Here is a 12908-nt window from a genome sequence, read left to right as displayed (position 1 = left end):
TGAACCCAAACCTGGGTGTTATGTTTTGAAATAGTAACCATGCCAAAGCCTCAAATACTATTCAATAACAAATACCAAAGCATAAAACAGGGACTTAAAAGTGGTAAGTTTTCCCCAAAATGCTAAATATGACTTAAAGAGCCAGATTAGTCATGTTAAAATGGGGAATAAAAGATAAATTCTTAAATCATATTTAATCAAATGAAATAGCTATGGTTTGCTAATTTGCTTTACTCCTTGGAATAAGTTATTTACTAGCCTGCATGTGGAGACTCTGGGGGACCTTGGGATGCTCTTGAAATATATTTGAACTGTCAATTTTGTGTTAAATGTAGATACAAAATAATATTTCATATGATTCCAAAAATTTATAAGTTTCCACAATCAGTATTTTAACACAGAAATCTGTTTATTAAACCCAACAAAACAAAATTATACCAGCCCTCAATATTTTGAATTTTCAATTAAATAAGCAAATTCTAAATCCACACCTTAAAAGATGTTTGTGCATCTATGTATTTCCAAAATACTCATATTTCAATAAGATTTTCACATTATATTCACCAACAGTATCACAAAAGTTTTTTTTTTTGTTTTTTGTTTACGTAACTGTAAGGAACCGTAATTCTAGAAACACTAGAAGAAAAAAGCATAGCAATGTCCACAGTTACAAGAAAAAGTGCACATTACTTGGTCACAACCACAGTCATTACTTGAAAAACTATATGTAACAAGTAGTTAAGAAATGTCACTGATGCCTTAAACTTATCAAAACCCAAATGACATAAATTTTACATGAAATAAGGCAAATTCAGGAATGCACAAAGAATCTGTAATCCAACCGAAGCTAAACAACAGAAAAAGTGTACAAGAAGCGTAAACGGATGTACTCCTCCCTAAATATTTTAAAAATAGGCTTGCCTCAGTGCACAAAGAACACCATTCATGTGTATCCAACACTATAAAATAAGGGTCAAGTGTGGGAGAGAGGAGGGGACAGTTCATTGTAAGTTGTGGCTATATCCACTGAGAGTTCTTTACATCATTTTTACCTACAAGTGTAAATTATACAAATCGTCTCAGGAGAGGTAATGTCTCTTTTTGGAAACTATTTCTGAAAGAGAAAAGAAAACAACACACACGAGTGCAAATTTTCAGATTGTCACTTGCAACGTCTTTAACATTCAGTCATCAACATCCAATGGCTGCTAGAAGGATGCCCGTAAAACAGCAGCGGCAATCCGGGGAGAGCAGCTGTAAGAAATCAAGGTGTGATTTTTTTTTTTTTCAATGATATGTCTCTTTTGAATATTAAAAAAAATTCTGTGGAGAAACCGCTATGGTAAAGCTGCAGTGCTGAGTGGGATGCTTGAGAACAGCATGAGTGCAGAAATGCAAGCTCCTCTTGGAAGTAGTTCCTGATGTGACGATTTAAAGAACATAGGTAAGGGTATCTTTTCCCCAGCATCAAGTGTTCTTTTTGTAGAAAGAATTTGGAAAGAGGAGAAGGCAAAGGGATGTGGAAAAGGTACTTACAGTAGTTTCTCAAAACAGTTTTCTTTTAGGACCTATGAAAAAGTTACCAAAGTAAAAATGACAATTCTGAATGAAAAACAAGTTTTCTTTTTATAAAAATTACATTTTTTTTTTTAAAATACAAGATCCTTTTCATTGCTATATCCTGTAGCAACAAGAAATTTTGGCTTTTTTTTTTTTTTTTCCTCCAGATACTGCAGCTTTCAGTCCAGTAAGTCAGTAGCAAATTCCACTAATTTCAGCTGGACCTTGAACTATTTTTTTATACCACAAGCTTCTTCTGTTTTATCCTTGAATTAGGAATACACAGCCTTTTTTTTTTTTTTTTGCCCCAGATATTTATGCTGGCACACTGAAACAAAAAGCAGTAGGCTGGACACGTTAACGTATCTCAAGTACTTCAGAGGCCAGGGTTCCTTTGAAGCACCGAAACACATCACTTTATGGATCAAGGACAGTGTGGCATAATGGAAGTATTTCTCTTAAGACTGTGCAGTTAAGACCAGACGCATCTCTGCTGGGAAATCAAAGTGTCATTAGTGGAAACTGCAAATTTAAACCTCAGTGAAGAGGATCGTTGTTGGACTCAGTTCTGTTGTAAAATAAGATTTTCCAGTTCATCTGCGGAACGCAGTAAAAATGCAGCAGATTCTCGATATCCCGCAACCAGCTGTCTCACTGCGTTGATTTCAGTTGGACTCAGCTGAGGTCTGGAGCTTGAACTGCTAGACGATCCTGAGCTGGTCGCCAACTGCCTCTTCATGCTGAGATCAGTGGGTCCTAGAAAACAATCAGCACAGATGAGACATGAACAAGTTTTTTCCTAGAATCTTGAACATAAGCACAAAATAAATTAGTTGATGTAATTCAGCTATTCTTTCATGAGAAGCTACTGATACCCTTAATCAAATAAATACACCTGCTCTCAGAAAGATAGCTTGCCTGGAAAATCCCAGGGACAGAGGAGCCTGGTGGGCCGCTGTCTATGGGGTCGCATAGAGTTGGACACAATTGAAGTGACGTAGCAGCAGCAGCAGAAAGATAGACAAGGACACGATGGGAAAAGAATGGTTAAGTTTTTTTAGACTCTGGTCCAACCACTCTGGTGGTTGCTTCTTACTGCATAAAGACACTGAATACCTTAATATTTAAGTTTTCCAAAAAGTACATATTAAATCCATCTTCAATGCATAGGAATTTCTCTAGACTAGTGGAAAATGATGGGAATCATGAACACTTTTTATTTGCTACATTTGTTAACAAATCATTTGGACCTGACTAATTCAGAAGTGAGAATAGCCTATATGGTGAGGCTAATGACTCCAGATTACAAACTTCACAATCTAGAACAGAAGAAACCGAGGACCACAGGAGTTCAAGGATACATTTAGAGGTCAATAACTTATAAGTGTCACAACAGGGATATGAGTTGGGTATTTTTGTTTCAGGCCAATGCTTTGTATACCAGGTTGACTACACTGGAATTTAGAAGTGTATCACTTTAGAAGTGTATCTTATATATATGATTAGTATAAATAAGACTTGGAATGCTGCTTTAGGTATTGTTAAATACCTGAAGGAGAGAGTGGGATGAATTGAGAGAGTAGCACAGACATATATACACTACCACGTGTAAAATAGCTAGTGGGAAGCTGTCATATAACACAAAGAGCTCAGCCAAGTGCTCTGTGATGACCTAGAAAGGTGGGAGTGGGAGAGGGGAGGGAGAGATACATGTATACATGTCCAATAAAAACTCCAAATGTCCAATATTTATTTGCATAAAATAATCATATGTTCACATCACCAACTGGATGGACATGAGTTTGAGCAAGCTCCGGGAGTTGGTGATGGACAGGGAAGCCTAGAGTGCTGTAGTCCATGGGGTTGCAAAAAGTTGGATATGAATGAGCAACTGAACTGAATGATATATCTACTTTTTTATGACATTTTAGAAATTTTTACTGAAAAAAGTGATTTAAAACTCTTAAATTATTTGTGTTTTATATGATTATTACCCTTGCCTGGAAAATTCCATGGACCGTGGAGCCTGGTGGGGGACAACTTCATGGGGCTGCAAAGAGTCAGACATGAGTGAGCAACTGAGAGCACACACATATATCTAGGTGTTCATTTTTATATTCTTACTTTTCATTAAGCAATTATTATAATTATTAAATTTATAGTGAGAGCTTAGTCGCTCAGTCATGTCTGACTCTTTGCGACCCCATGGGCTGTAGCCTGCCGGGTTCCTCTGTCCATGGGATTCTCCAGGCAAGAGTACTGGAGTGGGCTGCCATTTCCTTTTCCAGTAATAAACTTAAAATCCTTGAAAAATATTCTTAAGCACATGAGTAGAGGCATGCTCCAAAACTGTAGTGATTATAGAACTTGAAGGTATTTTAACAGAATTTTTTCCTAACCATATTATAATTTTTCAGATAGTAAGATTCAATTTCCTAAACTAAAATGAAGGATGTTATTTCATCCTTCTAGTTCTCTGAGGCATAATGAAGACAGGTCAAGATCCATCCCCCTCCACCCTCTCTCCCAAAGGGAGAAAAGGACTTCTGTCAGCCAGGAGGCAAATGTCCCATAAGAGGCAAGTAGCTTCACTTGGAATTTAATTAGGACAGAGACAAGAGAGGTACTCAAGAACTCTGACATCTGGGAGAAACTTCTCTCCACTTCTGCCATGGCCTTTCAAAGCTTTGATTTTTTAGCGGGAGTTGGCTGCTATTTGTTCTCCTGTTCACAGAATCATGACACAGATAGAACAGCTGAAAGGGAGAGGCAGGCGTGCCATGCTTGCAAACGGGAATACTGAACAAGCAAATCATTAATAGCTACTGTTTGGGAGATTCTTAGTGGATTAAGAAAGCATCATGACATAAGAGGAGTTTGGGTCTCTGAATGAACCAACTTTAAATTTTACTTCTTTCCTTTACATTTGAGAATCCTAGTAAATATTTAAAGTATAGTTGATCTACCATGTTTTTGTTTCTGTTGTACAGTAAAGTGATTCATTTATATATATTAGGTTTTCCCTGGTGGCTCAGACGGTAAGGAATCTGCCTGAAGACCTGGATGTGATTCCTGGATCTGGAAGATCCCCTGGAGAAGGGAATGGCTACCCACTCCACTGTTATTGCCCAGAGAATTCCATGGATAGAGGAGCCTGGCAGGCTACAGTCCATGAGGTCACAAAGAGTTGGACAGGACTAAGCAGCTAAGACTTTCATAAGTATGTACATACATACACATATTTTTCACATTCTTTTCCATTATGGTTTATCCCTGGATATTTAATATAGTTCCCTGTGCTATATAGTGGGACCTTGTTGTCTATTCATTCTATACATAATCGTTTGCACCTGCTAATCCCAAGCTCCCAATTGATCCCTCCCCATTGGCAACCACAGGTGTTGTTCTCTGCCTAGTACAAATCTTTATGAAAGAAAATGAAACAGATTTTCCTCCCAGTTATGTAGATACCCAGTATCCAACTGACTGACAGTTATTTTATAAGGTGTAACATTTTGTGATTTTGCTGCCAAGATGCTGACTGACATCTCGAACTGGAATTGAGAAAGGGTGGGGCAAGGGCTTCAGTTCCTTTTGGGGTGAGGGAGGTTGTGATTTCATTCTAATATTGCAGTTTATGGATAACTCCCCACCTCTGGCTACTCTGAGGTCTACTCTCACAAACTGCAACATGGCTTTCATTTTCTTTCAGATCATTAGTAACATTGGCAAACTCTAGATGGCTCAGCAATTGAGAAGCCATTCACAGCTCTACTTTTTTCATTTTGGAAGAAAGTTGACTTCATTACCTTTGTTTTTTTTCGGATCTATAGGATTAGGACTGAGAATATAAATCAGAAGAACAAGGATTTCTTTATGTGACTGTTGATTATTAAAATCTTCAACCTTATGAGGTTGGTTAGTGAAGCAAAAAAAAAAGAGAAAATATTCACAAATGAATAAATTATTTAACTAGTGACTACTCAAACAGCCCTTCCCTGTTTTTCACTAATATTCATTTCTGCCTCATTGAGTCAGTATCATACTTGAGTGGTTTGGATTAACCCAAACAATATCACGTAATTAGAATGCATGTCGAGTGTAAAGCAAAATTTAAAAATTTATGAAGATACTGAATTTAAAGAAGTCGAAAACATTCTTGGTGACCTGATCAAATTACAGACAATGCCACTGAAAAGTGTGGTTCTAGAAGAGCAGAAGCAGTTAATAAGAAAATGAGAAAGGAAAATGTCTCACTAGATGCTTCAAGAGAAAATGACTTGAATATCAAATGTTAAGGCATACATTTAGGAAATGTGACAAGGCCAATTTTCTTTTTGTGGTTCATAACACTTTTTTTTCCTATTTTTTATTTTTTTAAAAAAACTTTTATTGTGACAGTTTCATGTGAAGAGCTTAGGGACTCAGTCATACGTATATATGTGTATTCTCTCCCAAACGCCCCTCCCATCTAGGCTGCCACATAACATTGAGTAGAGTTCTATGTGCTATACAGTAGGTCCTCGTTGGTTATCCACTTTAAATATAGCAGTGTAGTGCAGCTGACCCTTGAACACATGGGGGTTAAGGGTGCCCACCCTGTGCCATGGTTGAAAATCTCCATGAAACTTCGAATGTGCCTTCTGGCTGCTCTGCCTGTGTAGAGTCAATTAACTGCAAATAGTGTGCATACATGCATGATAAGTCACTTCAGTAGTGTCTGACTCTTTGTGACCCTTTGGATTGTAGCCCACCAGGCTCCTCTGTCCATGGGATTCTTCAGCAAGAATACTGGAGTGGGTTACCATGCCCTCCTCCAGGGGATCTTATTGACCCAGGGATTGAATCCGTGTCTCTTATGTCTTATGGATTGGCAGGCGGTTTCCTTATTACTAGCGCTGCCTGGGAAGCCATGTGCAACTGTAGTATTTGATATTGGGGGGAAGGGGGAAACTGGAAGAGGATGCACATGGTTCAAATCCCATATTGTTCAAGGTCAACTGTATGTAGTATTTTAACCCAAATGATGCAGGTCTTAATGTTCATTCTGAAAAGTTTGTTGTTCAATTGCTCAGTCATGTCCAACTCTTTATGACCCCATGGACTGTAGCATGCCAGGCTTCCCCATCCTTCACCACCTCTTGGAGTTTGCTCAAACTCATACCCATTGAGTCAGTGATGCCATCCAACCATCTCATCTCCTGTTGTCCCCTTCTCCTACTGCCTTCAATCTTTCCCAGCATCAGGGTCTTTTCCAATGAGTCGACTCTTCACATCAGGTGACCAAAATACTGGAGCTTCAGCAAATATTGTGCATACATTCACGCTACTTCACTTTCTCCTTTGCCTCCTTCCAATGAATATTCAGGGTTCAATTCCTTTAGAATTGACTGGTTTGATATCTTTGCTGTCCAAGGGACTCTCACGAGTATTCTCTAGCACCACAGTTTTAAAGCATCGATTCTTTGGCACTCAGGTTTCTGTATGGTCCCACTCTCACATCCGTACATGACTACTGGAAAAACCAAAGCTTTGACTATATGGACCTTTGTTGGCAAAGGGATGTCTCTGCTTCTTAATATGCTGTCTAGGTTTGTCATAGCTTTTCTTCCAAGGAGCAAGTGTCTTTTAAGTTCCTGACTGCAGGCACAGTCCACAGTGATTTTGGAGCTCAAGAAGATAAAATCTGCTGTTACCACTTTTTCCCCATCTATTTGCCATGATCTTAACTTTTTGAATGTTGAGTTTTATGCAAGCTTTTTCACTCCTCTTTCATCCTCATCAAGAGGCTCTTGAATTCTTCTCTGCTTTCTTTCATTAGAATGGTATCATCTGCATATCTGAGGTTGTTGATATTTCTCCCAGCAATCTTGATTCTAGCTTGTCATTCATCCAGTCCAGCATGTTGCATGATGTATTCTGCATAGAAATTGAATAAGCAGGGTGACAACATACAGTCTTGTACTCCTTTCCCGATTTTGAACCATCTGTTGTTCTATGTCCAATTCTAACTCTTGCTTCTTGACTTGCATACAGGTTTCTCAGGAGGCAAGTAGGTGGTCTGGTATTCCCATCTTTTTTGCAATTTCCCAGTTTGTTGTGGTCCACACAGTCAAAGGCTTTAGCATAGTCAGTGAAGGAAAGGTGAGCCAGAACTGTTTGAGTCTCCTGCGGAGGTATGGATCAGGAGTGGCCTGCTGCATGGACAGGGGCTCGGGGTGCAGCAGACATGGGTATGGCATAAGCCCTCTTGGAGGAGGTTGCCATTAACCCACCACAGAGCCACCAGAACTTACACAGGACTGGGCAAACAGACTCTTGGAGGGTACAGACAAAAGCTTGTGTGCACCAGGAACCAGGGAAAAGGAACAGTGACCCCACAAGAGGATGACCCAGGCTTGCCCATGAATGTCCAGGAATCTCTGGTGGAGGCATGGGTTGGCGGTAGCCTGCTGCAGGGTCAGGGGCAGTGAGTTCAGCAGTACATGCATGAGACCTTTTGAAAGAGGTCTCCATTATCTTCACTACCTCCACCATAGTTTGGCCTCAGGTCAAACAACAGGAAAGAAACACAGCCCTGCCCATCAACAGAAAATTGGATTAAAGATTTACTGAGGTGGCCCTGGCCCATCAGAACAAGACCCAGTTTGCCCCTCAGTCAGTCTCTCTCAGCAGGAAGCTTCCGTAAGCCTCTTATCCTTATCCATCAGAAGGCAGACAGAATGAAAACCACAATTTTGTTATCCTCTTAATGTATCATTGAGTTCAGTTTACTAATATCTTGTTGAGTTTTCCTCTATGTTCATCAGAAATATTGGTCATTAATTATTTTGGTATCTTTGTCTGGTTTTGGTATAAGCATACTACTATAGAAAATCATCAAATCACAAATGAAAAGAGAAAAAGAACAAAGGACAGAGAAATTATAAAATAGCCAGAAAATAATTAACAAAATGGCCATAAGTACATACTTATCAGTAATTCCTTTAAACATAAATGAACTAAATTCTATTATCAAGAGATATAGAGTGGCTAAATGGATTAAAAAAATAAGACCCATCTAAATGCAACCAGTCCATCCTAAAGAAAATCAGTCCTAGGTGTTCATTTGAAGGACTGATGCTGAAACTCCAATACTTTGCACACCTGATGTGAAGAACCGACTCACTGGAAAAGACCCTGATGCTGGGAAAGATTGAAGGCAGGAGGACAAGGGGACAGCAGAGGATGAGATGGTTGGATGGCATTACTGATGTCCATCACTTGATGGACATGAGTTTGAATAAACTCCGGGAGTTGGTGATGGACAGGGACGCCTGCTGTGCTACAGTCCATGGGGTTGCAAAGAGTCAGACATGACTGAGTGAGTGACTGAACTAACTAAATGCTATCTACAAGAAATTCAGTTCCAATGTAAGGATACACATAGACCAAAAGTAAAGAAATTGAAAAAGAGAGCCATGCAAATGGAAACCAAAAGAAATCTGAGGATTTCAGGTGTAAAAATAGTTATATTTACATCAGATAAAATAGCCCTGCAGGAGGGTATGGCAATCCACTCCAGTATTCTTGCCTGGAGAATCCCCATGGACAGAGGAGCCTGGAGAGTCACAGAGAGTTAGACATAGCTGAGCAACTAAGCACAGATAAAATAGACCTTAAGACAAAGATTGTAATAAGAAACAAAGGTGGTCTTCACATAATGGTAAAGGAATCAATACAGCAAGACAATATAACATTTGTATATATGTATAACATTTGTATATTTGTATATATGTATGTACTTATATATATATATAAAGCAAGTATTAACATACTTAAAGGGAGAAATAGCAGTGCAATAATGGTAGGAGATTTTAATATCCCACTTAAATCAATGGATAGATCATCTAGACAAAATCTGTTAGGAAACATCAGCCTTAAATAACATAATAGATAATTGACTTAATGGACATATATGGAATATTCCATCTCAAGTGCACATGGAACATTCTTTAGAATAGATCATATACTAGGCCATAAAACTAGCCTTAATAAATTTCAGAAGATTAAAATCCTATCAAGCATTTCTGATCACAGTGTTATAAAACTGGAAATCAATTACAAGAAAAAGCACTAGAAAATTGACGAATATGTGGAGATTAAGTCACAGCTACATAACAACTAGTGGGTCAGAGAATAAAAGGAAATCAGAAAACACCTCAAGACTAATAAAAATAGAAATGCAACAAACAAAAACTTATGGGATACAGCAAAAGCAATTCTAAGAGGGATGTCCATAGTGATATATGCCTACATCATGAAACAAGAAAGATCTCAAGTCTAGACCTCAAGGAACTATAAAAGGAGCAAACTAAGCCCCAAGTTAGCAGATGGAAGGAAATAAAGATCAGAGTGGAAATAAATGAAATAGAGACAAAATAGACAATAGAAAGATGAAAATAACAACTATTCTTTTGAAAAGATTTTAAAAAGTGACAAACTTTTAATTAGACTCATTAAGAGAAAAGAGACTCAAATAAATGAAGTCAGAAATGAAAGATATCATAGAAATACAAAGGATAAGATATTTCAAAAAATCACATGCCAGCAAATTAGACAACCAAGAGCAAATGGATAAACTTGTATAAACTCAACCTACCAAGACTGAATCATGGAAACCTAGAAAATCTCAGTAGACCAATTACTGGTAAGGAGATCACATCAAAAATCTTTGAACTAAAGTCTAGGAGCAGAAAATTTCACTTCTGAATTCTACTATACATTCAAAGAACTAATACCAATCCCTCTCAAACTCATCCCCAAAACAGAAGCGATGAGAACACTTTCCAAGTCATTTTTACTAGGCCAGCATTACCCCAATACCAGATAAGACTCATCGTCCCTGGGCCTTTTAAAAGTCTCTTGAATATTTTTATATAAAAATAAATTCTAGCTTTTAAAAAAACTACCCTTCAGCTGTATCCCCACTTTGTTCCAGCTATCACCCTGTGCAGAAAACTCGTGCTTGTTTCCATATCTTTGTTGACTATTCCTATGGGGGCATTTGCCCTCCCCTGCCCAACTACTATTTCTTCTAAGCTGGGACACAGTGGTGCAGCAAGAAAAGCCAGGAATGCTCTGTGACTTGGGGCAGGCCAGTTAACCCATCTGGAACTCGGTTTCTATAGCTAAAAAATGGGGCAAGTTATCTTACTGTGCTGTCCCATCAGACTGGAGAGAGGCTCCAAGAGAGAGAGTGAGATTCTAGCATGGAGACAGGTGCTGGGAGACAGTGTCCTGCTCACTCTGTCACCATTGCAATCCTCACTGCCCCCTTCCTCTGAGCCCCCACAACCCTCATTTGTACTTCCAACTTTGTTATTTATTAAAAGAAGTCCCCATTAAATATTTTATATATTAAAAAATTATAACAAGGAACTATCAGAAAAGGAATGCAAACAATCACTTTTAATATCACATCAAAAATAATAATAATATACTTAGGAATAAGCTTCACCAAAGAGGTGAAAGACATATACTGAGAATTACAAATCATTAATAAAGGAAACTAAAGATGATTCAAAGAAATGGAAAGATATAGCACGCTCTTGAATTGGAAGAATTAATACTGTTAAAATGGCATGACTACCCAAAGCAGGGGCTTTCCAGGTGGCACTAGTGGTAAAGAACCCGCCTGCTAACGTAGGAGATGTAAGAGATGCAGGTTCAATCCCTGGGTCAGTAAGTTCCCCTGGAGGGAGGGCACAGTAACCTACTCCAGCATTGCCTGGAGAATCCCATGGATAGAGGACCCTGGTGGGCTACAGTCCATGGGATTGGACAGAGTTGCATATGACTGAAGCAACTCAGCACATATGTACCCAAAGCAGTCTAAAGATTTAATGTGATCTCAATCAAATTACCCATGACACTTTTCACAGAACTAGAATAAATGATCTTAAAATTTGTACGGAACCATAAAAGAACCAGAACTGCCAAAGCAATCCTGAGAAGAAAGAAACAAAGCATGAGGCATAACCCTCCCAGGCTTAAGACAGTACTACAAAGCTACAGTAGTCAAAACAGAGTGGTGTTGGCACAAAAACAGACATATAGACCAATGGAACAGAACAGAGTGCCCAGGAAAAAACCCCATACATCTGCAGCCAATTTATCTTCAACAAAGGAGGCAAGAATATAAAATAGGAAAGAGTCTCTTCAGCAGGTAGTGCTTGGAAACTTGGACAGCAGTGTGTAAATAAGCAAATTCAGAAAATGTCTTCACATCATACACAAAATTCCTACACACAAAAATAAGCTCAAAATGGCTTAAAAACTTAAACATAAGATATGACACTATTACAAAACTCCTAGGAGAGATCATAGGCAAAACGTTCTCTGGCATAAATTGTACCAATGTTTTCGTAGGTCGGTCTCTCAAGGCAATAGAAATAAGAACAAAAATGAACAAATGGGACCTAATCAAACTTAAGTTTTTACACAGCAAAGGAAATTATAAACAAAATGAAAAGATACTCTATGGAATGGGAGAAAATATTTGCAAACAATGCAACTGACAAGGGCTTAATTTCCAAAATATATAAACAGCTCATACCATTAAATAACAACAAGAAATCCAATTGAAAAATGGGCAGAAGACCTAAATAGACATTTCTCCAGAGAAGACATAGAGATGGGCAACAGGCACATGAAAAGGTACTCAACTTCGCTAATTACTAGAGAAAGGCAAAATCATTGCAGATGGTGATTGCAGCCATGAAATTAAAAGATGCTTGCTCCTGGGAAGAAACATTATTACCAATCTAGACAGCATATTAAAAAGAAGAGACATTACTTTGTCAACCAAGGTCCATCTAGTCAAGGCTATGGTTTTACCAGTGGCCATGTATGGATGTGAGAGTTGGACTGTAAAGAAAGCTGAGAGCTGAAGGATTGAAGCTTTTGAACTGTGGTGTTGGAGAAGACTCTGGAGAGTCCCTTGTACTGCAAGGAAGTCCAACCAGTCCATCCTAAAGGAGATCAGTCCTGGGTGTTCTTTGGAAGGAATAATGTTGAAGCTGAAACTCCAATACTTTGGCCACCTGATGCGAAGAGCTGATTCATTTGAAAAGACCCTGATGCTGGGAAAGATTGAGGGCAGGAGGAGAAGGGGATGACAGAGGATGAGATGGCTGGATGGCATCACTGACTCAATGGACATGGGTTTGGGACATGGACATGGGACATCATCCGGGAGTTGGTGATGGACAGGGAAGCCTGGTGTGCTGCAGTTCATGGGATCACAGAGTCAGACACAACTGAACTGAGAGAAATGCAAATCCAGACTACAATGAGATACCACCTCA

At 38.8% G+C, this 12908-nt stretch overlaps 1 protein-coding gene across 8 annotated transcripts in view; it reads right to left on the bottom strand.

Annotated features, from left to right (window-relative positions):
• Window positions 1-390: 390 nt before the first annotated feature.
• NOL4 (nucleolar protein 4) overlaps window positions 391-12908 on the bottom strand; it is a 557406-nt gene continuing 544888 nt past the window's right edge. For all 8 annotated transcript variants that reach the window (XM_086372842.1, XM_086372845.1, XM_086372831.1 and 5 more), the window contains one exon: window positions 391-2316. In XM_086372842.1, coding sequence (XP_086228968.1) covers window positions 2123-2316 — 194 coding nt within the window. In that variant the 3' untranslated portion in view covers window positions 391-2122. The remainder of the gene's footprint in view (window positions 2317-12908) is intronic.

This window comes from Bos grunniens, chromosome 24 (assembly GCF_055505025.1).
Source record: "Bos grunniens cultivar Pamir isolate PY7600 chromosome 24, Bosgru_T2T1.0, whole genome shotgun sequence".
Lineage (NCBI taxonomy): Eukaryota > Metazoa > Chordata > Mammalia > Artiodactyla > Bovidae > Bos > Bos grunniens.
The sequence above is the reverse complement of the archived record's forward strand: the minus strand, read 5'-3'. Positions and strand labels throughout refer to the sequence as shown.